Genomic DNA, 27,386 nt, shown 5'->3' with positions numbered 1-27,386 from the left:
TCATACTTGTTATGTCAGATAAAGTTGTATCTTACCCTAAGACCTTCAATTTAACTTTTTTTTTTTTTATTACTTTTAGTTCATATTTGTGTCTAGCTTTATTGTTAATAATGTTTCCAAAATCTCACTTGATTTCATTCTCCTGGATGTATGACTCCTAAGTCAATAATTGCACTATTATGTTGTTGGTGATGTCAAGATCTTTCTTGTATAGTTCTTTTGTTATTCTTTCTATCCCTTCTTAATCTCTACTTCTGTTAAGTCCCTCCTATTTTTGACTTTTATCATGCCCATTTTGCATGAAACATTGTGCTTGATATCTCTTTTTTTTTCTTTCTTTTTGTTTCCCCTGAGGCAATTGCAGTTAAGTGACTTGCCCAGAGGCACACAGCTAGAAAGTGTTTAAGTGTAAGTGTCCGAGATCAGATCTGAACTCAGGTCCTCCTGACTTCAGGGCTGGTGCTCTATCCACTCCACCACCTAGCTGCCCCAGTAGCTCTTTTCTTAAAGAGATCTTTTATTTTTCCCCATCTTGTTTTCCTTTTACTTCTTTGGATTGCTCATTAAAGAAAATCTTTTCATCTTTTTTCTTTTCTTCGGAATTCTGTATTTATTGGGTATTTCCATTTCTCCTTTACATTTTACTTTCCTTCTTTCCTCAGCAATTTGTAAAGCCTCCTCGGATAGCTACTTTGCTTTCTTGCTTTTCTTTTTCTTTGTAATGTTTTTATTGCTGTGTCCTCTATAGTATTGTGAACATAGTTCTTTAGGCACTCTTATCTGCCATATTTAATTCCTTAAATCTGTTCTTCACTTCCACTTCATATTCATATTGGTTGTTACTTAGATCATACCTATGATGGTCTGATAGTTTTCCTTGTTTTCTTCATTTCTTCCCCAGTTTCTTCATTTTCTTAAGAATGAAATTTGCAATAAGAAGCACATAATCTGAGTCCTAGGACTTATTTTAATCGACTGTATAGAACTTCTTTGATGTATATAATAAACCTAATTTCAATATTGACCATCTGATGATATCCATTTGTAGATTTGTCTTTTGGGTTGAGACCCAGAGATGTTACATAACTTGATAAAGGTCATTCGGGTTTTAAGTATTGCAGAACAGAGTAGAACATGTCTTATTTTTGAGCTGGTATTCTTTTGAATGCATCAGTGTCAAAGAGCACATTATTTTTAAAATATGGGGTAAAAAGGCATTATCAAAATGCCAAATAAGAATGCATTTACAGCTACCAATCCAAAAATTTCCTCTCTATCTCTCTATTTTTTGAATATGGTTTTCACTAAGGATATTCTTTATGAAGATATGTAAATGGAATAACTATGTAGAGAATATATGATTCTGATGTGTTTATTACTTATTACAAAGCATTTGACATAAAAGAGCAAATGTAGATCTTAGAACTCTCTTCATATTCACCTATACAGTGAATCTGTTAAAATCATAAGAAAATATATGAATGTCAAAGAACTATATTTATTCATTTGTCCTCTGAATATTACTATCGTGCAAAATATAAAACAGGAAAATGTGTAACAAAGATATTAAGTGTCATGTATAATGCTTTTCATATAGCCTAAGTGGAAGAGAGATTTCCTTTTAAAAAGTGAAGTTCTCCACATTTCTTTTGTGCATGGTGTTGTACTTATTACATCAAGCTCCAGAATGGTATGGGGCCTTCTCAGTGAGATCTATGGTCATTAGAAGAAAAAAAAACAAACAGGCTTAATAAATTCATACCAGAAAACCTAGGTAGATGAAGAACACACACACACAACTGAGACTATATTTTTCAGTATAAAAAAAGCTGGGAAATTCCATTTGACTTTTGTCTTAAGTGTGCTTTTCACTCATTTAAACTATTTTGACTCCAGTAACTCAGACCTTTATGTTTATACATGAATTCCAGTACTTTCAGAATACAAATGTGAATGATCTGTTAACTTGTTAACTACAACTTGAAAATTAACTGATATACTGTTGTAAGAGAAAAATATTTTTAGTTTATTCTTTCAATCCATATTAAATATGATTATTGAAAAACCAATTATTGGTATATATTATGATTTTTGAGAAAGGAATTTTAAATATATACATGGTATCCCAAATTAAATTTAATAAATTAATTTTATTACCAGGCAAGAAGTTATAACAATTATTTAAAATAGTTCTTGGGAACATATCTTTTTAAATACAATGTGTGATAGTAATTTGCTTTTATTGTCTTTCTTTTTGATGGAACTTTTTTTTTTTCATTCTGTCCCCAAACTTTTTATATCGTGATGATAAAGCATATCACAATCAGCTGATGTAGAAAACAATTTTAGAAATGCATAGCCTTTTAAAAGAATTCCAAATTAAAAAAAAAAACAAATTTAGTTGAATTTAATTGGACATTTATATATTACTATGGCTTAGAAGCGGTAGGATAAGATCTGGGTGTGATGCCAAGTATAGCTGAAACATGCCAGATTCTTAGCCCCTTCCAGTCTTCCCTTTTCCTTTACAAGTCTAATACTCCAATATGTTCTATACAAATAACTTTTTTTAAAAATGTGATGATACATGTTTGAGGAACTTTGGCCCAGAAAGGTAAATTCCTTATCCATAGTCATATAGCTAGTTAGTATCAGACCAGAAACCAGGTCTTCTAAGTTATCCATTACTTTTTTCCTCTTGTGTTTAAAATGTGCATTGATATTCCGTATTTCCTCAGGGAACCAGTCTCAAAGAAAACTAGCATTATCTGCTAAATGACCACATCAGATTACAAATAGCTAGTCCACCTTTCAACACTATCACAACATGTTTAATAAAATGTTGTGTTTCTATATAATGGACCAAGAATTAAAATGCAACAGGAGTAATTAATGTGTGTACGCATACACATACGTAATACTACTCTCCCTTGATAGAAAAAGCTTATTAATTAAGCTTTTCAATTAACAAAATGTTTAAACTTCATTCTGAAATATATTGGAAAATGAAGGAAAAAAGAAAAAAAGATGATTAAAAACTCACATTCAGTTATACTGAGTTCTTCAGTGTAGTATATGAAAGGATATTTTCTCTATCTTCATTTTTCAAAAATGTGCCTGAGATAAAGATGAAATCCAATACAAAAGCATCCATTTAAAAACTGTATACTAAAGGGAGAAAAAAAAAAACCTTATAGTTAATGGTGAAAGACAGTATGACCAACAGATTCACTGAGGATTGCACTGGTGACTGGTCCAATAAATGGAAAGTGTAAGTTAATGCTGACAGATGTAAAAGCATTAAGTGAGAGGGCAGTGATACAAAATAGAAAGCACATATTAAATGGAGCAGCCATGGCCAGAAAAACAGATTTAAAGGTTATTAGAAATCTTTGAAGCCATTATCAGCATAGAGCAATTCTAGGCAATAAAAATAAGGTGGAGATAGAATGGGATGCTTACACAATAGCATAAAGTATAAACACAGATGTGAAAAGGGAAAAATGTAACTGATTTGACAGGTTTTATCTTAGTTAAAAAGTAAGGAAATTTTAGATATCAAATAATGTGAGGGTTTTAATGTCTTTCCATATATTTACTTTTAAATACAGTGAACCACTATAGCCAACTTAATTTTATATATAAACACATCCATTTAGTTTTCCATTTAAATAAATTAACCACATAATATGCAATAATTTTTTCAGTCACCCACTCCCTCCAAATATTACTCCATTCAACAAGCATTTATTGAACATCATCTTAGTATAAGGCAGGCAATAAGTGTTGGTGATACAAAGCCATACATGCATGTATACATACATACATATGGAAAATATATATAAAGAAACAAGACTTGAAGGGATAACAACTTCTAGTTGGAAGTACCACTTGAGTTGACAGGCATAGTTCTCATTCCTTTTCTGCCAGCCCCTGCCCACTTTGCTCCTTCCATCTACTTAGAATGGCCACAATCTATTTGTGAAAAATTTGTGTTTATATATCTTTAGTTCTAACAATTAGCTGTTGGAAATTATTCTTTTTTAAAAGGAGAAATAATTGAAGTGTATTTTTTTTTTTAATACCTGCTGTGGCCATTGAACTTCAGAGTAACTGAGTGATTTGTTTAACCTCGCACAGAAATTCTTTGTCAGTAGTAAATTCACATTGAGATCCAAATTCTTTAGGCTACACCCAATTTATTAAGTAATGTTTTCTTCTGTAAGAGAAAAGTTAATTGTCTAAGGTTTATTTTTAGTGAAGATTAAAAGACTTTATCAGGATAAAAAATTTTAATATAGCCTTTGCTGACTTTCATGGGTAATGTAAATTTTTGAAAATGTTAAATGGGCAATTTATGATTTAGATGGTCATTTTGTCACTAGAACTTAACATTACCATTGTATTCCAAGTGTCGTTATCATACACTAGTGATTTTCTCTGCTAGTACTAATTTATGATGGAGTCTTTTATGATATATCTTGTACTTGTCATTCTTTGAATAAACTTCCTTATTAAGGGGAGAAAAAAGTTCAATACAAACCTACTATTACAATAGTGAGTTTGCAAACGAAAAATGCCAATAAAATAGATATCTCCAAATGATCAATTCCCTTTAGTTTAGACAAATGGAGAATAAAATTAAAATTTGTACTATTTTTATCTGGGGACGAAGGCACTTTACTGTCAGACACCCATATGAAGCACATGCTTAATGATATATATTTTCCTCCCCAAGGATTGATGTAAAAGAATGTCTAATTTGACTTTAAAAATCAAATTCTTTGTTTCTCTTCTATCTCCTTCCCCTTGCATTACTAGATTGTTTCAGTTTCCTGATTTCTCTAACTTATATTTGAACTATATGAATGTCTTCAGTTCATATTTCTGGTTCTACTTTTCATACAAAAATTTACTAGGTGTTCTCCCCTCCACCAGTCTATTAGTCAACAAGTGTTTATCAGACACGTACTTCAGCCATAAGTGTTACATTCAACTGGGTAACAGCTGATATTATAGAAGGCCCTGTTCAGCAGGAATAAGTGATACTGTATTCCAGCTGTCAAATATGCATTTGAAATCAAATATTGTCCTTATGAGAATGTATTAGCTATGTTTCATCCTTTGTAACAAGCATTGCCAAAAATGCTGACAAACTTAATAAAGGAGAGGATTTATCCAGGGAATGTTTGGTCTAAGACGACTTCTTGGAGTTTAGGTTCCGATTCAACAGAGAACTAGAGAATAGCAGTATAATTAATGTCTTGTACCAAGCTGTCACAGAGTAAAGGCATTTTATGAAAGATCTAGATATCTTAATAATAATTATAGTGCTATCTAACATATTTCAAGTTATTTTCTCATTTGATATTTTAATTTACTTGAAATGGTGGTTGCCAGAAAAAATAAATTATTTATTGTTTAAAAAGAAAATGTTTATTTCTATGTCATGAATTGTTGATATGCGAGAAATGCAGAATACTGACTATCTTTTTCTTCCTTTTCTTCTCTTAACTCCTGATCCTTTTAGGTATTCCAACCTGATTTTGAATTTGTTTTCTCTTATGGTGGATGCCAACATTCCAGATATTGCTCTTGAACCAGATAAGACTGTAAAAAAGGTAAACTATGAAGCTTCTTTTTTCAGAAAATATTAACAGATAAAGCCATGGAGATGTTATAATTTATAAGATTATTTGAATGGTAAAATTGACAGAAGATGGCTTGATTTTAGGAATGGAGATGCCTGGGTAGAATGCTTGTGGAACTCATTGTAAATAATCAACAAGTCCTAATATAACTGCTTAAATAGTTTCCAGGTCCCTTTATTAGATACTAATAAAATAAAGGTGGCCATTTTCTCTTTTATTATCCCAGACATGTGTTTTGCCTATATGTTTACTTTGCCTATATGTTACATATCATTTTAATATAATCTCATTTTAGCATTCATTTTTATCACGACAGAAAGTAACTTTGGGAATGCGTTTTTTGTTATTTCTTAGTCTTATAGTTAGATTATGATACAGAATTCCATAAATTCTTTTATCCAACTTGTGGATGTTTAAGTAAAGAAGCGTGTTCCTGCCAAGACCAAATAGACTATTCATGACACTCACTGGCTTTTGACATGCTTTGCTTTTTGTAATTTTATTTTTTGACGTTGACTATAGCTCATCCATCAAAAAATATAATTGGCTGATATAAATTTCCTTTACTATACTCAACTGTTACACCAGATTTCAAAAGTTTCTGTCCTTTTGGCATCTGCTGCCTTCGTAGTCTATCTTATTGCTTATTTTCATCCCATTCATCTCTGTCATAGCCTCATTGTTCCTCAAATTGATTTTATTCTTCTTTTTGAGGTATTTTATGAAAATCTTGATAGCATTTGTCAAGTGAAATCTCCAATTTCTTCTGCCAATTTAGATACAGTACTCTTCTTCTTTATTAGTTCCATATCTATTTCAATTTGGGGAAAAGAAAAACTTTTCATTTGAAAATATTCTTTTTTCCCAGCTATTTGATTAGTTATATATTTATTGTGATTTTTTTTTTTAAGTCTGATAGTTTTTAGAAGAAGCACGCACTTTTTCTGTTGCTATATATCTTATTAATATCTCTGGAGTTTTGGCTCAGTTAAATGGATTTTAAAACAAATTTTTTTTTCAAAGAGGGTATTTCAAAAAAACAGTTGTTTTCTATTATATACATTTTATTGATAGCTAAAATCCTATAATTTTTCCAATAAAATGATAATGTAGAAAATGTGACAGAATATTTTAAAATGTATTGTATCACAAAATGAGTTTTTTTATTTATTTTATTTGAAAAAAAAAACAGTAAGAAAAACAGAAAAGGAAAACAAAACAAAATAAAGCAAAACAAAAAGAGAACATTGTCATGTGCCCAGCAGAATATCAGGGAGGATTCAAAATATAAAACAAGAAATTACCAGATCAATAAAATGTATATATTAGTAGAAGAAATTATATTCATGAATATCCATTTTTTCTTTCCTTCCTTGTAAATTGTTCTGTGGTTCTCTGCTGTATACCTTATTTACTTTTCTTTTTTTCCCCTTTCATCCCCATCATAGATAGATACACACACACACACACGCGCGCGCACATGCACAAGCAAGCACGCACGTGCAGGCTCGTGTACCTTTCCTGTGCCTCCTGACTTTAATTAAATTCTGTTCCTTAACTTGCCTTGCTATTAGTTAAACCTCTCCTCTCCCCCCCCACTCAAGGGTTCTCCTTTGTCTTCTTCCCTCACCGTTTGCTTCCCCATCCACCTATCCTACTCCCCTTATTTCTTTATAGATCTTGGAGAGTGATATTCCCCTTCATGATATATATATGTAGTGTTGCCTATTGAATCCATTCCTGATGTGAGAAGGTTTTCACAACTGATTCCTCCTCCCATACCATGCCTCTGTGTCTATTCTTCCTCTGCACCTCATTTGTATAACATGATTACTATTTTTACCTTAACTCTGCCAATGCTATCCTATTATTGATGTGAATCTTAAACATAGAGTATACATTTCCCATGTAAAAAGACCAGGAACAATTTGTTCATGTTTAAACAGTATGTCCATGTTGAGTTCTTTAAAATTTATTTTTAATATTGGTTCTATGATGTTAATTTTTGTGTTGTTTGTGTTTGTAAGGCAGCTAGATGGTTCAGTGGATAGAGCACTAGCCTTGAAGTCAGGAAGTACTGAGTTCAGATCTGGTCTCCAACACCTAATACTTCCTAGCTGTGTGAATCTAGGCAGATCACTTAACTCCAATTACCTCACAATAAAAATAATAATAAAATAAAAATTAAAAAAGTTTGAGTTTGGTTGATAGAAAATCCTGAAATCTGCAAGTTTTTTTGAATGTCCATTTTATTTATAATTTTGCTGGATATGATATTTTTGGCCACAGGTCTAGTTCTTTTGATTGTTGATAGACACCCTTGTTCCAGGACCTGTGAGCTTTTATTGTAGCTGCTGATATGATTTGTACAATTCTAATTGTAGCCCCAGCATATTTGAATTGTTTTTTTCTTGTTTCTTGCAAAATTTTCTCTTTGATCGGGCGGTTTCAAAATTTGGCAATAATATTCCTGAGTATTTTCCACAAAGGATCTCTTTGAGGTGGTGATCAGTAAATTTTTTCTATTTTTATTTTCCTTTCATTTTCTATCTCTACAGGATGATTTTCTTGGATTATTTCCTGCATTATTGAGTCTAGGTTCTCTTTTTGGTCCCAACTTTCTAGCAGTACAAATTTTCTTATATTTACTCTTCATGATCTGTTTTCATTTTTCTTATGTTTCACATTCTGTTCTGTTTTCCCATTTTTAATAGTGTTTTATTATTTCTTGGTTGTTCATAGCTACTCTGAATTCTTTTTGCCCAATTCTAGTTTTCAAGAATTATATTCATCCCTGAGACTCTGTACCTCCTTTTTTAGTTGGTTAAAACTGTAATCTTGTTTTCCTGGATTTTTTATTTATTTATTTTAATTTTTCCTCAATGTCTCTCATTTGATTTTTAAATTCTTTTTTGAGTTCTTCTATAAATTCTTTCTGGGCAGGGAGCATTTCATGTTACTCTTTGGGGGTAGAAGCTTTTTTTACTTCAGTGTCCTTCTCTGAAGATGAACCCTAATCTTCCCTGATTCTATAGTAAATTTCGATGGTGGGGTTCTTTCTTCTTAGCCAGTTTATTATTATTTTTAATAAGAGCTATTACTGCACCTCTAATCATGGGGGTGTAGTTTTGGTGCCTCAAGCTTCCCTTCTGCTCTCCCTTCTGACTAGGAACCCCAAACCAAGACCTCTACCCTCTTGCAAGAGCCCACAGCCAGCAGCATTCCTGCTCCAGAGTCTCTGCACTCAGGGGTGTGTTGGTTACTTTTTACCCAGAGCCATGTCTCTAAAGCACAGCTGGGCCTAGCATTCCTAATCAGCCTATTGAGGGATGAAACACCCTAACAGTGTTTGAGCGTCCCCAGGCCAGTGTCACAGGTTTTGCTGCTTAAATTTCATTAATTGTTCCCTGGGCAAAAAAGCAAATTATTCATATCACTTGAAGCAACATGACCAAGTTTATTTGAAAGTCCTTCCTTGAGGAACATAAATCACATTAGTTAAAATGACCTTTAAAAGATCACTTAACTTCTGAACTTCACTTTTCTCATGTGTAAAATGGAAATAATAGTTTTAGTACTACTTTCTTTTCTTCAATTGTTGTGAAGTTCAAATAAAAATGTATGAAAAAGTGCTCTGTAAACTATAAAGTGATATACGGTTTTAAGATATCATTTTCAGTCTAGGACATTTGCAGAGTTCATATGTAAGTATGTCAAGATTCTTTGCCTTTTAAAAATACTGCTTATTTTCTCTATGTATTGATTTTTCTACCTTATAAAGTTTTAATTCATATTTATGGTATGTGGTATTTGATATATAATCAGAATAAACTCATTTGATAGAATTTTCTTTTTCCCACAGAATTTCTGGCTTTAGCACAGTATCATCATCAGTATTTTAATATTTCACTGGATGGCTAAGCATGAAATAATAACAACTTTAAATGATTATTTACTCTCTCCAACTTTAGTTATACAAATGGCAATTCATTTTCCACCAGTTTTTTTTCCTCCTAACCAAGAAAATTACAGAAAAATAATTCCTACCTTCTTTATGTTTGTAATTTAGAGTAATATGGAGAAAGGATATCCAGATAATCTGATCAAAATTTAAGTAAACAGCAAACTATTTTGTATTATATCTAATGTTCATCAAATAGCTTACATCTGTTACTTTGCAAATTAGCAAATTATTTTGGGAACTATCCTTCAGATCTCTTTTATGTAGTCTATTTAGCTGTTTAATGCTGTCCACAGAAACTATCATCAGCACATCAAGATACTACTTATTTAACTGAGCAAAATAATATATTGTATTTTATATTGAGGTTTCTTCCTCATATTCTTTCACAAACCTTTTCTAATGGGGGTACTTAAGTAAAATCAACCACTAGGTTGAAAAGTTTTGCACATAATCACAGTCTACTGATTTACAGATCCTTGATGGATATGCCAGTTAATGAACTTTAGCCCTGACATTGATGACAACAATAATAGGTCAAAAAAAAGAGTAAAAAATAAAAGCATACTTATAAAACTGAAATGTTAGAAACAGAAGTATTTCATATGGAGATAAGGTACAGGGGAGAAACTATGAACTCTTCTTAATCTAAGGGTAGCCAGGAGACATCTTAGGAGTCTGGGTTGAAGAAAAAAGGTTCTAAGCATTTGACAGGAGTAAGAATAAGACGAGGTAAGGAGGGAGTATTTAAACAGAAAAATGTGAGATAGAATACACTCAAAAAGTATTATCCTGTTAAGGAATTTTTTTCCTGCTCTTTTGATTTGTGTAAAACTTAATTCTCTTAATAGATCTGTAACATTGATACAGATATTTCAGTGATAATGCACATCACAACCTATCCATGCCTATTCACCTTATGAAGCATTCACATTCTCCCCCATATTAGTAAAATGTGCAAAAATAAATACTGTAGTGGGTTACTAGCAGTGCTAAGCTGTTACTTTGTATGACTGGTGAGTGATACCATTAAGAACAGATATTCTTTTTAGGAGATTGTAAATGGAGTACTAGTTTTCAAAGAATTATTATAGCATCCACAATCAATTGGTGTGTAACAAAATGAATAGTAGATGTTTTAAAGACAGACCCAGTGTGGTTAAATTTACCTCTAATTAAAAAAAAAATACCTATAAAGACTTCATATAGGAATACTAAGGTAGAACATAGATTATAATAAATTTAAATCATAAGGAATGAGCCTTTCAATCATGACAAGATTGTTCAAAGTTGTTTAATAAGATAATAGTGTACTTTTTGTGGAAGAATTAAATAGATGTTTTCAGCTTCTGAATCAATATTTCTTAAATTTAAACAAAAAAATCTATATATATTTCATGCAACTCCAAATTAGCTAAAGATCCATTTTGGTCTGACTTGTAAAATTAAATTCTGTTTGGTGTCTGTAAAGTCAATAGCCATTCAGACCATAATATCATATTCATGGAAAGCTTAGCAATGTATTTCTTTTTTGTTTCACTAGTATCCATGTTGTAATACAGGGAAGAGACTATTTCTGTTTATTTTTTTTTATATAATTAAAAGCTTCAATTATAATCATTTGCTTCTGTTAAAATGTTCTATATTTTTGATTCTAGGCTTTATTCAAGGCAAGAGAAAAAATTATCTAGTTCTGCTAAAATAATCAAGTGAACTCAGCAAGAAAATGATGATTAGGTTAAAACTTTTCATTTTAACTTGATGAATCAAAATTGTGTTTTGTTGTTATTGTATTTTGTGTGTGTGTGATTAAGCCTTTAGGAAATGTGTAGAAGGAAAGAATTTTTGTTAATATGGATATCTCTAAGGAGACTTTAATTATTTTAATAAAAAGCTTTATTACTTAAGGGATACAAAACATTAAATTATTTCAAGTGAAAATCTTAACTCATTTTGTATTAATAGATGCAAAATAGTGTTTTCAAATGCTGTTTTGAGGTTTGTAGTCAAAAGAGTAAAAATTGCATTTAAACTTTTCAGAAAGATAATGAATTTTACTCTGTAAATGAATTTCAGCTTTTTGTTTGTAGTGAATAACTTTATATATTGAGTATGTAAGACCTGAGAGAGCAAATTTATAGATTGTCCTGCTATCAAAGGCAGGTTGAATATTCAATATAAATAAGAGAGATGTTTTCTAAGTGTCTATCCTTGTACAGTGTTTTAGTAACAAGAAAATTACATACTTCTGAGGCAGATCAGGAATTTCAAGCTACTTTTTCTGTCTTTAAAGTGAAATAATGTAAATTAATTCCTAGGAATGAAAAAAAAGACAGTAGACATTTAGTTCTGACTGAGGCAAAAAAAAATATGAGCCTTAGGCTCTCTACCAATAGACATGGATTAGGTAGTTACAGATTGTCTCTAGGAAAATCAAATTTTAAGCGAGATGAGGTTGTTTCTTTCCCAACTTATTAAATAGTGTCTAATACCTGAATATGGTGCCCAGGGGAATCATCTGAGATGAAATTATCTCTAATTGTCAGAAGTACAAAATTCTAAAAAAAAAAAAAAAAAAGTTATCCACTCCAGAATTGGCTAAAAAGCAGGATCTGAAGCATCAGAGCTGTATACTCTTGAGCATCATCATCTTTCCAGTAATGTTTTAACTTACTATGGATCAGCTATTAGGATATAATTTTATAATCAACCTCCACATGTAACTGAAAACATATTGCCTAGTTATCACTTCTGTCTAATACCTGTAAAATATTCTAGTTGAAATATATGAATGGAAAATACCAGTTTTTGTCATGTTATTCCTACAAAAGTAAGTACAGATTATACAGTTTGACAGTTTGTGTAATAAGAAAACTTCATTGTTTACTCATTGGGGAAAAACACTTCATTTTTTTTTTTATTTTGTTCAAGAAGAATAAAGTTCTTTTGGATTGTGTAATTGATTAGTTTCTTAAGTTTGGAGGTAGAAAAACTACCTAATGTTAGATGTCTGGGTGTGGGTGTGGGTGGGTGTCTTTTTAGTTATAACTTTTAGTTTTAATTATTTTCGTTACAGAAGTGTGGATATACTAGTTATGTTATAAGTGAAATAAATGTTAGACAGAAGAGAAGTAATTGACCTGTAATGTGGACAACATGTAAATTCAAGTTTATAAAGCTAAAAACGAAACAAACATGTTAGAAATTTGAAAACAGTTCAGTACTGGGTTCAAAATGGGTACTGAATATATTTTTAATTTGGTTGCTTGGTCCGCTTTAAGAAATCCCAATCTAGAAAAATTCAAACTTTTTGGAGGGATAATGTTTGTTGATGCTTAAACCAAATTATATTACAAAAAGAATTTTCATTTAAAAAGATCAGTTCAGAATTTTTTTTAAGTTTATATTTAACAATAAATAGTCATGGAATATATTTACTAAAAGCATTATATTTCAAATCTGTCCTCCGACACTTAACACTTCCCAGCTGTATGATCCTGGGCAAGTCACTTAACCCCAATTGCCTCAGCAAAAAAAAAAAAAAAAAAAAAAAGCACTATACAAGGGATTTCACTAAGCACTAGTTGCAACCTAAAGTTTAGTTAAGTTTGCATGATTCTTGCCATTATAATAATAATAATACCTCTCTCACCTCATGTAATTTTTATTCAATGATACAAAATTACCAAGTGTAAAATGCTTTAATATATGCTAAGAAAAGAGAGAAACTGAAGTGTTTGAACAGATATCACATTGAACCAGTGGATTAATCAATACTTAAATCTCCTCTCAGAACACAGCTTTTAAGAAGACTTTGCTTCAAATCTTTCGAAACTTAATGCATCCTAAAATTGAAGCTTAAAAACACCTACATGATAGAAATCTTATATGATTTGAAAGCTATAAAATAGATCTAATAGATTGAAAAATATCTTAATATAATATAATACAAAATTAATGAAACAGAGTCCATTAACAACCTGTGCCAGTTAAAGAAAAGAAAATTTTAACAGATATTTTCAAAGCAGGAAGAAGTCAAGCTAATGATAAGTATATACCATTGAATTTGTTGAATATGAAAAAGGACCTTCATGAGCCATGGGCAACATCCACATTAACTCCATGCACATTTTGCATACAAAGATGACTCAAATCGATGGCTAAATTTGCTTATACAATTTGAGAGGTTTGTGGTGGCAGGGGTCCATGTCAATACTGCCAAAAATTACATAAGGAATATTCTTTGGGAGTCCAAACATTAATATATATTATACAAAGAAATAGTAAATTATTTAACACATGAATTCAAGCAGTAAGTAGATAAGACCTGGTACTGTATATCAGAGACCTGCTATCTTCTATGGACTTGCCTATTGCAAATCCCCCTTGTTGAAAAATAGACCTCAAATAGACCTCAAAATATCCTTAAGAATTTAATCCATAACTATATTGAAAGTTAATCATTATCACAGACGGAACTGTTACATAGAACATAGTTACTCAGACACAATATTGATTTACAAGACCTCACGAGCAGCATTTTTAATAGACATCATAGCAAATATTCAGTTTTTAAGTTGCATGTTGAAAAAACATGAAAGTTGAAAAACTTTCAAAAACCTAGCAGAAGAAATCAGAATCCTAAGGGAACAGGGTGAGGTATATATCATTTCTTTTTTCCTCTCTATTATTGGAATTGTAATCAGGGAAAAAACAGGAACCTTCAGAAAATGAGTTTGTCTTAATGATTTTTTTCATTGACTAAAATAGCCCCTATTTTGTAGATTTATGAAGTAACCTATAGAACATTAAGTATAAAAAAATAATAGCAGGAAAGTAACTTTTCCTTGATGGTTTCTATCTGAATTCCATTAAAAAATAAAAATGAAATTATAATGATAATGGTAACTGACAATTCATATGGTACATTTTAGGTGTACAAAATGCTATTCATATGTTATCTTATTTGAGCTTCACAACAATTCTATAAGGAATGCATAATAGGTACTTAACCCCATTTTACAGATGAGTAAAGTAAGACTTGGAGGGAGTAATAATTGTCATAGGAAATCAGCAAGGCTTCTTGGAAAAGAGAATTTGGGTCGTACTTTAAAATATGTTTAGAAATTCAACAGGTAAATAGAAAGGTCATTCCTGGAATATAGAGAGTATGATGAATAGATGCAGAGCAATCAGAATGCAGAATATTTTGAGGACAGAGTAGGTCATTTTGGTTCTAGAATAAGGTACAGAAAAGGAAATGAGACAGTTGAGAAGATAATTTGATATATTATATTGTAGAGTATCTTGAACTTTATTTGAGGGTCACTGGTAACACTGAGCAAAGGGATGACAACTTATAGTCATAAGAAAAGTTATTCTGCAGTGTGCTAAGTTGGGACAGAGTGAAAGTAGAAAGACTAATCAAGATGCTGTAGAATAGTACTTACAAGTGGTAAGGTCTGAACTAAGATAATAGTTGTGGGAATGGAAAAGATGAGTCAGGCAGCTTGGGAAATGTTTCCATAAGATAATCGACAGGATAAGGAATCCTGAGCATTATGTGTAGGCAGTGGTAAAGAGAAAGGTACTGAGGATTCAATAGAGAAAAGGCTGATGAGAATAAAATCCTGAAGGAGGTTTGAGGGATAGGATCAAGGATACAGAGCTTTTAGTTTAGGAAGAATGTGTGTGTGTGTGTGTGTGTGTGTGTGTGTGTGTGTGTGTGTGTGTGTTGGTGCTCGCGCTGCTATACAGTTCAGTTCTGTCAGCACTGTGTGTAACTAGACCATTTGCAATAAATATGTAGCTTATTTTCAAAAATGCATTTTTATGTAACTCTGGTAATAGAAATGATGCATAAAATATATTATTTCAAAGACTCCATGGCCTATAATATTAAACTTGAAATTTTTCAAAATAAGAGATTAACTTCATGATTAAGAAAAATGGAAAAGTTTAACACCATAATATACCATCTGTTTTTTGTGTTTGTGTAGTGTATCTAGACATGCAACTTGTCACCTTTAAAATCATGAAATGGCATATAATATAGGAAAAGTAATCTTATTTATCCCAAACTTTGGGCATGACCAGCTCAAATCAAGTTTTTTTTTTTTTTTTTTTTTTTTTTTTTTAAAGCACTATGGTAGAATATGAGAATTGTCTAAGAGAATTGTTATTTTAATTTTATTTTAAATTTATGGAATAAAACAAGCATTTTCATAACATAGTAGGAAATTTTTTTTGAAAAGATGCTTGCACACGAAACTGCAAATCTATTATTGTAGGACATATATATTTCATATGTTATGAAAAAATTAATTTTGCCTGAAATTAATGTTAGATTTTTAATTGAGATATTAGTACTAGAAGTTACAGAATTCTAGAGGATTACTAACAAGAAAAAATATTTTGCACATGAACAATTTTATTTTGTATATTGCATTTTATGGGTCATTTCTTGGTTACACTTCAGAATTATTAAAAATTGTATGGATAAAAGTATATTTTCAGGTATCTAGCAAAAGTGTATTGTTTTAGCTGTCATTGGAACTTAATGACTCCTATTTCCCATGGTTTCAGTATATATTTCAATATTTGTGGTTTTGATTTTGTGCCATTTTCTAGGAACTTTACCCTTGAAAAAGTTGAGAATTGACTATAATTCAGAAATGTCAGGTTATTGACAAATGTTGGATTTTAGCTTTATGCTTATTTATTAAATGTATATTTGCAGTTTGGGAGGGAGATAATATCAGTCTCCTTAATATAACTTTTTCTGCTCTGGATTCTATATTTTCTAATACCACCAATGCAGAAATAGTAGTTTTCTTATAGCATCTTGTACACTTTCCAATCTCAAGTAAATATGAATTAGTATTGATAGCAAATGAACCAAAAATAACATTTATAAAATAATAATTCATTATATTCTTTCTTGGCACATTGGATCCCTTTTCTTCTGGAATATTTTATTTCTCCCTACTATTTAACTAAGAGGATATCAGTACTAGAGATTTTAAATAGGATCATTTCTTTAGTTTTCTAGTGATTGTCCTTGTGAATTGGTAGTCCCAGAAATGTCTTACACAATAAGAAAGCTTCAGTAATTAGTAGCAATGCAACTGTTGCATCTCCAGAAATGAGAAAATCATGTTTGAGGTTATGTTTAATCCAAAATTTAGTTAACTAAATTAAAACTCATATTTAACTTTGAAATTATGTTATCAATTGCATTTAACATTATGTTTTGCTGTAGCTATTTTAAACACACCACATTTCAAAACGTGTGTGTGTGTGTGTGTGTGTGTGTACGTACATGTACACTCAATTTGTGATTATTCATTTTCTGGATTTTTTTTCCTGGTCTTTCCCTGCTTCGTTCTTTTTTTCTTCTACTTTTGTGTTGGTGGGGGAATGTAATTTTGCAATTTACTAGGCCTATTCAATAATAGGAGTGGAGATTATACAAAGATTATGTTGCATTTTCAATAACCAAGTTTTTGGAGAGTCAGAGTTAAGAAGAAGATTGGGCAAAGTAGGCAACCCTTAGAGAATAACAGGCAGGGTCACAGTAAGGTACGCTGCCTAATATGATTGTTATCACTGCAAACATTTGCTAGAAATGTCAGAAATTTCTAATATCCATCACATATTATTCATTCATTTTGTGATTAGTCACATGGGTTACTATTACAACCCAAATCTTCTGATAGATGATAACATAAAGTCAAGAAGTTTGGTAGGAAGATAGGAAGCTCTATCTTCAAATGTAGGTCAACAAATGCTCTGCAAATAATTGTAAGGAGTTTCCTAAGGTGCCTGAAAGTTAGGTATCTTGCTCACCCAAAGGCATATGATTAATATGTTATCAGAAACAGGAATTTAACCCATACTTTTCTGTCTTAAAGGCTGGACTAATGTTCTCTATACCAAGTTTATTTATAAAAATAACATGGGATATGTAAATACATACACATACATATATGTGTGTGTGTGTGTGTGTATACAGATATATTTAATATGCATTTGTGTATATACAATATGTGTATGTGCATGAATATATATTCATGTTCTAAAATCTATTAAATAACAGTAATTGAGAATTGGCTGTTTTGGTGAATAGTTCAGTTGAGATTCAGTTGAATATATTTTAAGAGATCATCGAATTAAAAATCATTTAAAAAAAAGAATAGACTTCTCCCTTGTTTTTTTAATAGCTTCAATAATTGTCATTTCTTTCCAATGTAGTTGAAACTGAATTTAAAGAGTTAGAATTTCAACTAAGTGGTCAAATTCAAAACTAAATGTAAAGAAGATTGGTCCTCTAGATTTAACAGGAATATTTGGAAGATTTGATTAAAAAAAAAAAAAGAAAGAGAGAGAGACTTGCTTTTTTGTTTTGTTTGAGGCAGTTGGAGTTAAGTGACTTGCCCAGGGTCACACAATTAGTATTAAGTGTCTGAGGTCGGGTTTGAACTCCAGTCCTCCTGACTTCAGGGCCAGTGCTCTATCCACCTTGCCATCTAGCTACTTCTGAAAAGACCTGTTTTCAATTGGATTTAAACCAAAAAAAAAAAAAGTTTGCTTCTATTTTTCATTATAAATATAACCTTTGAACTAGACACATAGGAATAAATGATTCATTGATATATAAATAATTATGTAAGTATTAAAGAGCACATTCTTCTCATTACCTAAGGTTAGCTACAAGAATGTCCACTGATACAGTACATTCTTCTAATGTGAAATGCTGTACTCTCTAGGGAATATTTTTAGTGAAAATTCTTTCAAGCAGGAAGTATAGAACTCATCAACAGAATGTTCTTTCCTTTCAAGTTAAAAGAGCTATTATGTATAAAATTGGCATCCTAAGTAAGATTTGAATGTCTCAAAGTAGAGTTGTCACCAGTTGTGTTTATCATTAATTATATCCCTCCTAGTATCATTCAAATTAAGTGACAAATATTCAGAACCATTGTTATTATAGTGTTTCAAGTTTTTCTTCATTACATCCTCTTGAGAGAAATCCTTTGCATCTTTGTTTTTTTGTTTTTTCTTACAGCAATTAAAATATCTGTTGAATTTCTTATATCATCATTGAATTTTTATATATAGGAAACTGAAGCAAGACAGAGTAGGTGATTTATCTACCCAGGAAATAATAAGTTTAATTTGCCAGCCAATTTTACCAATCAGAATAACTTAAATGTTTAAAGTATCTGTGATTTTGACATTAGATACTTACTATACTAATAGATCACAATCAGTTTATAATTTTTTTTTTTTGTAGTCTTTTAGGAGTTACCAAAAGATTCAAGTCATTGCAAGCCTAGTAATAGCTAGAATGGGATCATTGACATCATATGAAATGCTTCTCCTGTTTGACAAGACCTATAAGCTTGTGTTGTTGCTAGTATGGGTATGAAATGAGATATATCATAACTGGAGTTTGAATTCCATATCACAATCCCTTATCCATCCTATACTAGATTCAAACTAACATAACCATAGGACAGATAAAGAATGAAACAGTCAACAAGTAGGAAAAGTTTCCCACACAGGCCAAAATGGTATAAACAAAATAGCTTTAGGAAGCTCTAGGATTTTTTTTTTTTTTTTTTTTTTTTGCTCTTTATTCTTTTCCATGTATCTATTTTTACCCATTTGCATTATTTTAATATTAATTCAATTGTCATTCATTTAATATGAAATCAAGAGCAAATGATAGTAGTAAAATTCACACATCACCATTTTCTTTAGTTTTCCAGGGACAAGGAGAGAGAATTGCTTTTAACATTTTGTCCCAAAAGAAATCTTGGCAAAATATTTCTTAATGATAGCAGTAGTATAATGGATAAATGAATAATTATTAATTGCTGGTATCCTTACTTGGATTTGAGCAAGTCTGAGTCAAGAGTGGGCTTGAGAAGGTGGTGGAATTGGAGGGTGGAGGGGAACTTTTGCTACATAGAGTGCCATCCTCTTTCTGTCTGGTCCCCATCAGGCCTTCAGCCAGGGCTACCTCCGACTCTGGGATGCATCTTTGACCTTAATATCACTTAGAAGTCATACCACTTCCTTGTTTATATATTCCAAAATTTCTTTTACTTATCATAATCTTTTATTATTCTGCTTATATTATGCCTTATGAACCAACCCTATTCTTCATAGTCATCTTGATTTCCTTTCTCTTCTCCCTATCCCTACTCCTTGGCCAACTAACTCGAATCTACACTATTATCCATCCTCTCTTCCCCCTTATCTCTTCTTCTACTGATTAAGCCTTTGGCAAAACCACTCAGTTTTCCTCTTTTGCTCCTATTCATGTACTATAAAAATAGAGAAAATCATGAAACCATGATGTACTTCTACAGGTCTGTGTTATCTAATCTCATCTGGATTTTTACTATACTAAAACAAACATTCTGTTTCTCCCTAATTGATGAGCTATTCTCACCATCTTTTCCTGACTTCTCAGACAGATTTAATAACCTTTTCTCAGTCTTTATCCTCGGTTTCTCTGTAGCATTTGACACATGGATCACCCTCTTCTTGATACTTTCTTATTTCTTAAGTTTTCATGACAGTATTCTATCTTGGTTTTATTTCTGCCTATCCAGTTTCTTTTGCTGAATCTTCAAACAGGTTCCACCTGTCAATGTGGGTGTCTGACACAGCACTCTGTAATGACCGCTTTCCTCTTCTTCCTTCATACTACTTCAATTGGTGATCTCATCAATTTCCATGGATTCAATTACCTCTATGCTAATGATTCTCAGATCTACTTATCTAGTTCTCTCACTTCTCCAACTGCTTGTTATACATCTCAAAGCAGATATCCTCATAGCCATCTTAAACTCAGGAGTTTAATGGCTATTAAACTCATTGTTTTTCTCTTCAAACACTTCCTTCCTCTTACCTTCCATATTATTGTTGAAAATATCACCATCCTCCAAGTCATCAAAGACTCTTTTCTCATAGCCAACTCTTTGTCAAAGCCTATTCATTTTATCTTACTTTTAAGTTAGAAGGGCCTAACAGAATTTTATTTTTATTAACTATTTTATGTAAATATTTTGTCCTAAGCATAAAACTTTTTAATTATTTACAATTATAGAAAGGGGTGTGTGTGTGTGTGTGTGTGTGTACACGTACAACATTATCCTATAATGTCTATAGAATCAGTATCTCTAGGCAGATGGTTCCCAGATTTCCATGTATGTCCCTTGTTTCTCCTGAGCTAAAAATCACAATTACCACCTCCTTTTCAGCATCTTAAACTGAATATTCTTTTGCCATCTTAAACATATCCAAAGCAGAACTCATTTTTTTTTCCTCCCTAAACCCTCTCCTTTATAAATTTTTCTATTACTGTTGAGAACACCACCATCATCCCAATCATCCAGGTCCTTGATGTCATCCTCTTATCCTACTTTTTATTCTGAGTATTCATTCCTTTGTCAAATTTCCTCAATTTGTTCAACTACTTTCCCTAGTTGATGAGAACCCACTTTGTTTCAAATTCTTTGCAATAACAAAAACTGCTGCTGTAAATATATTCATGCATAATCTCTGAAGTTTCTTGAAGACCAAGAACCAGACATTTGTATTATTTCCTACTCTTGTAACAGTTTCATAATAAAACATCAGAAAAGGAAGGGGAACATGAACAAATATAATCAACAACTTGCAATTCTTTTTACATGGTGGTTCTGGTTTTTTTTTTTTTTTTTAAATTATAAATCCTTAAATATGTATTGCAAAGAACTAATTTAATCTGCTTTACTTTTAAGGTAGAAGGGCCTAACAGAATTTTATTTTTATTAACTTTTTTATGTAAATATTTTGTCCTAAGCATAAAACTTTTTAATTATTTACATTATAGAAAGATGTGTGTGTGTGTGTGTGTGTGTGTGTGTGTGTGTACAGCATTATCCTATAATGTCTTTATTCAAAGAAATACTCTTATACTGCATTCAGAATTGAATATTGTAAGTTATGGGTCATAACTTTTTTTTTTTTAATTTAAAATTTTTTTTTTCCCTGAGGAGGCAGTTGGAGTTAAGTGACTTGCCCAGGGTCACACAGCTAGGAAATGTTAACTGTCTGAAACCAGATTTGAACTCAGGTCTTCATGACTTCAGGGCTGGTGCTCTAACCACTGTTCCACCTAGCTGCCTCGAATCATAACTCTTTAGTGGAAATAATTTGCTATATAGTATAACAATACCTTCATTGGTTTGATTCTTTTGTTAGAGAAATCTGTGTTTTTCATCATATAAGATGCCATCAAACTTTTTTCTAGGTGCAAGATAAGTTCCGTTTAGACTTGTCTGATGAAGAAGCAGTGCATTATATGCAGAGTCTGATTGATGAAAGTGTCCATGCTCTTTTTGCTGCAGTGGTGGAACAGATCCACAAGTTTGCTCAGGTATGTTTGTCATTCAAGGATATAGTTAATTATCTCACTACTTTCCACTTCATAGGCTTGGACTAATCCTGCTTTCTTCCATTAAACTACATTGTTCTTTTAACATCAGCTATTTCTTACAGTGCCCCATCCTCCTGAACTACCATTATTGCTGATACAATCCATGCTTCTTATTTTCAGTGATGAATATAATGAGCTTGATTTCAGTGTGGAACCATGCATCAGTGCCCAGGGTGTATGTGGTGCTAGAAAAGTTGGGAATCTAAAGAATTGAAAAGTTACCACAACTTACACACAATTTATGGTGGTCTCTATCTGTCTATCACAATTAAAAAGTAATTTAGAGACTAACAGGCTTTTTTGGTGATAATCCCTCCACATAAAACTGCATCTTGTTTCAAATGTGGCTTTTGTAGAAATGATTGGGAAAGACAAAGGAATCTAAGAAATATGTGCCCTTTCTCCCTAAACAGTTTCTCCTAAAGACTTGTACATTTTTAATTTTAAAAAAAATTGTCCTCATTGATACTGCTTGTAACTTAGTCTTAGAGTTACCTGGGACATGGTATCTTGTACATGGTCACATAGTTACTATGTGTCAGTGGTATGGTTTTAACAGAGGTCTTCTGATTTCAAGATCAGTCCTCAATTAGCTATGGCACTATGTTGCAATTTTGTTCAGTTCTTTGTCCTTTCTCTCTTCCTGAGGCAGCGAAGTGGTATCATAGTGCACAGAGTGATATGCCTGAAGTCACAAAGCCTGAGTACAAATCTAGCCCCAGTCCATAACTGGGTAGTCTTGGCAAATCATTTAATCTCTGTTTGCCTCAGTTTTCTCATCTGCAAAATGGGAGTAATAATAGTAACTACTTCTCAGGGTTGTTGTGAAAATCAGATGAGAAACTATTTGTAAAGCACTTTACATAATGCCTGGTACATAGTAGGTGCTATAGAAATGCTAGCTATTTTTATTATAAGTCCTTTCTAACATCTTACACATCAATACACACACACACACACACACACACACACACACACACAAACACACAGGTTAAGTAAATATTTCACTGAAGGAATGAAAACTTATTCAGCAATGTCACACTCTACATGATCTCATGGATCATTGCATGCCAGTACTGTTCATTGAATTTTTTTGGCAATGATGCTAAAGTGGTTTGCCATTTCCTTCCCTAGTGGATTAACCTCAAACAGAGGTTAAGGTTAAGGTTAAGTGACTTGCCAGGGTCACACAGCTAGTAAGTGTCTGAGGCTAGATTTAAAACCAGTTCTTCCTAAATTTAGGCTCACTGTTCTATTCACTGAGTAGTTTAGCTGCTCTGAACACTTATTACCACTGATGGTTTGCACTTTCTTGTTTTATACTAGCCAAGCCATCTGTAGCATAGCATGGAAGTAAGCAGTGGTAATTATTTCTACCTTTTACATTGAGATGCAAAAAATACCATTTTTGATGTAAAAGAGTAATGAAAATAAAGTGCAGATAGCTCAACCTTGGGTGACCAGTGTCAGAGGAAATCCTGGCCCCAGAACATTTGTTATCCCCAGCTTTGAACAGCAATTAAACCCAGGGCCATGTGATACCATGAGTTTGGGTACTGTATGGTTATTTATTGGAAGCTCCATCCCTACCTCAAAAAATTTTATAATCATCCCCCAAAACACTGAAACGTGAAGAAATGTATCTTTTAGAAGCTTTCAAAACCTTTTTTTTTTTTGTTTAGAAACTAGAAAAGTTATGTTGAAAACTGAGACAATATATATATTTTTTGTTGTCATTGATCCTTATCAACTTTGTGGCCTAAAGGAAAGATTTTTCACTGTTTTTTTGCAGTGAAAGTCTTAGAAAACTGATAAAAGGCTTATTAATATCTAGAAGTCAAAGTTTATGAAACTTTTTTTTTCTTCAAAGTAGAAGGGTGACAAGTAAGGTTGGTGAAATAAGAACATTTCATGTCATGAGCTGAGAAGTATCTTTTTCTTGGCATACTATAAGGAATCTATAGAAGGTGAAGAATTAAGAAAGAAAAATGGAATGGATAATCCAGATGAAGAAGTTAAAACAGTAAGATGGAATGTTAAAAAAAATCAACCCCCTGGTTACAAAACCCTGGAATAATCAAAAATTAACTGACTTTCAGAAATTTGTTCAACAGTATTAGTAAATTATTTATGTAAGTTGTGTGTATTTGTTTTCATGGTGCAATATCCTTTACTTTTATGAAATAGATTCTTATTAGCAAGATTAGGTTTAAAGTGCCACTTTCTATTAAGGAAACCTTTCATGTTTGACTTCTATTATAAAATCAGAGATTAATTCCCATTGAGAATAGTCATTAATAAAAAAAAAAGAGAGAGAGAATAGTCATTAATAGAATTAGTTGAAAGGTAGTGATGAATAATAGGTATCCATAGCTTAAATTAGCATTTCTTGTCATTTTAAGTATTACACTTCAAGAGCATCACTCATTTCTTCACAATGTCACTTAGACATATTAGTTCTTTTCTCTGTACATACAGCTACACTTGTGTAGAAGTATGTATTTCATGTGTAGAAGATTACAATAGCCTCATAATTGGTCTTAATTGTCTTTAGTCATTATCCTCTTTGATTCAGCCACTATACTGCTACTAGATAATAAACTATCTCCAGATATCATTAGTATCATCACTATTTTATCAATTCTACTATTAATATTACCTTTTGAGATTCCCTTTGTCCACATTTATCACTCTATAAGATCTTTGTAACTATTACCTACCATACTTTCTCAAGAAGTTCAGTATATTATTTATAGTCTTCCCCTTTACCAAAATTCCTGTCCTTGTACTAGGGAACATCTGCATATGTTCTTCCAAGCATCCTTAATTTCTAGTTGCTCAACTTACTTAACTCTTACCATTTATTCCTTGGTTCTATCTCACCTACTCATAGGAATGGTCACGTGTATCATGTTGCTATTTTTCACAGTTTTTTTTTTCCATTTCCACAATCAAATAATTCTAATTCTTTTAATGAAGTATAACTTCCTTTCCATCTTACAGTCCCTATACATTACTCATTCTAAACCTTCTTTCATGCTCACTAAGACCTCTAGTCCCTTCACTCCTCAGGACTTTTCTAGGTTATTAATCTTGCTCTACCTTCATTTATTTCATTTCCCAACTTGGACATGTTAATTAAATAGTGTAATACCATGCTATCCTCTATTCTCAAGTCCTTTGCTCCCTTCCTCTTGATGTTCATCCCTTGCTTAATTCCAGTTCTTGATTATACGCACCATTCACCTCCTCCTTCCTTATTCAGGTGTTGTTGAATGGAATTGGAGTAAGTTATACAACCTTACCAACTGGGTTCTCAGGTAATAGTTCATACTCTACCTTCTACATGAAGAATTTCTTGATTTCCTTTAGGTTCCTAAGGTTGTTACCTTACCTACCCTTATATCTCTATTTATATTTGGATATATGTAACATGTCTCCTTTAATAAGTTCCTTGAGGTCAGGAACCATTTATTTTTCTGGTTTTATATCCAACACTGTCTGTGGGACATAATTGATACATAGTAAATGTTTATTAATTAATCGATTTATTTAATCTTAATTATTTAAATTATTACATTATTTAAACTTAATTATTTCCATTACAAGTTTCTTAATTAATCATTTAGATTTGTTATAGTTCTACTGTATTTACCCATTCTTATCTTCTACACAATTTAATTCAGTTGAGCAAATATTAATTTATATGCAAAATATTGTGATAGAGACTATAAATAAAATCCCCTGTTCTAGTGAGACTGGTGTCCTTACTGTTTTCCCATTTCATGAAAATCTCATCCCCTCATCTAGGTTTTCACTCATACATTACAGTATTATGAAGTAGAGAGAGCATCTACAACATTTGTTGTTTTTGATCTCCCTTTAAGCGAACATAAATTGTAAGATTATTAGTAAATCATTAGTTGTCTAAAGGTCACATCATCAGAATAGCTTGCAAGAAATTAGAAGACAGAATGAAAACTTTTAGTTGGGATGAGAATTGAATCAGGAAAAAATTTGTGGAAGAGGTTGCAATTGAGCAGTCTTACAGAGAAGGAAACAACCTGAACAAAAAGAAAAATGAAAGAAATAGGTTCCTAATATTCTAGTCTCTCCTTTTTCAGATCTTGATTTTTGTCTCCAGCATGTTAGCAGACACTACTTTTTAATCATCTACAAAAATTATAAGCAATCCATCTGTGTCTTTAGTCAGGGGATAAAAATGTTAAACATATGCCCTGGGCATGCCACTAACGACCTCCTTCCAAGTAGACATTGTATCTTTATGCTATTGTAGACACCCTGCCATTCAACTAGTTATGAAATCTTCTAATTTTTTTGTATTCCCTATATCACTCCATCTTATCCACAAGAATAATATGGAAAACTGAATCAGATTGCTTTGCTAAAATCTAGATGAGTTTTATCTGTGGTATTTCCCTGATCTACCAGTTTCCCAATCCTTCCAGAAATGGAAATAAAAGTTGTCTCATGACTCATAATTGATGAAGCCCAGTTACTTCTTTGTGATCACCATTTTTATTTTGAGATATTACTATGCTCTTTAATAATACTTCGCAAAATCTTGCCAGTAATTGGAAATCAAATTTCTAATATGTACTTTTATTCTCTTTCATATATATATATATATATATATAGCTAGTTGGGAAAAGCATCATTCTCTTTCTGCAGTCCTCTAATACTAAATTCATTCTTCAGTATCTAACTACTTGGCAGTCAGTCCCAATTTCTAATTTCTTAAATAACTTGGATTTCAGTTCACATGAGCATGAATTTATCAAGGCAAGTTAGGTGGTTTTTTTTTGTTTGTTTGTTTGTTTTTTTGGCTACCTTCTTATCTTGGATTTTAACTCCCTTTTATTTTTATTTTTTTAATTTTTATTTAATAGCCTTTTATTTACAGGTTATATGCATGGGTAACTTTACAGCATTAACAATTGCCAAACCTCTTATTCCAATTTTTCACCTCTTACCCTCCACCCCCTCCCCCAGATGGCAGGATAACCAGTAGATTTAACTCCCTTTTAGCCATTTTTGTTCTGTCCTTTCTCATACAGCAGTGCTTTGCTTGGTATATATATATATTTTTAAATCAGAAGGAAAATAAGGTTAAAATAGTTTTCTTTGTCATCTGTTATCACATTCCTATTTACTTGGAACTCATCTGTTCTTTTATTGGTTTTTTTTTCCCAATGTACCTTTAAACAAAACAAACAAATTGTGTGTATATGCATGTGTTTTCTTTAACCTTAGCCAA

At 31.7% G+C, this 27,386-nt stretch overlaps 1 protein-coding gene across 1 annotated transcript in view; it reads left to right on the top strand.

Moving 5' to 3' along the window:
- PIK3C3 (phosphatidylinositol 3-kinase catalytic subunit type 3) overlaps nt 1-27,386 on the top strand; it is a 179,252-nt gene that overhangs the window by 137,923 nt on the left and 13,943 nt on the right. Inside the window, exons 23-24 of the mRNA XM_031946013.1 lie at nt 5,531-5,621; nt 21,923-22,048. Coding sequence (XP_031801873.1) covers nt 5,531-5,621; nt 21,923-22,048 — 217 coding nt within the window. The remainder of the gene's footprint in view (nt 1-5,530; nt 5,622-21,922; nt 22,049-27,386) is intronic.

Source organism: Sarcophilus harrisii, chromosome 1 (genome assembly GCF_902635505.1).
Source record: "Sarcophilus harrisii chromosome 1, mSarHar1.11, whole genome shotgun sequence".
Classification (NCBI taxonomy): Eukaryota; Metazoa; Chordata; class Mammalia; order Dasyuromorphia; family Dasyuridae; genus Sarcophilus; species Sarcophilus harrisii.
This window is presented reverse-complemented; position numbering and strand designations above follow the sequence as displayed.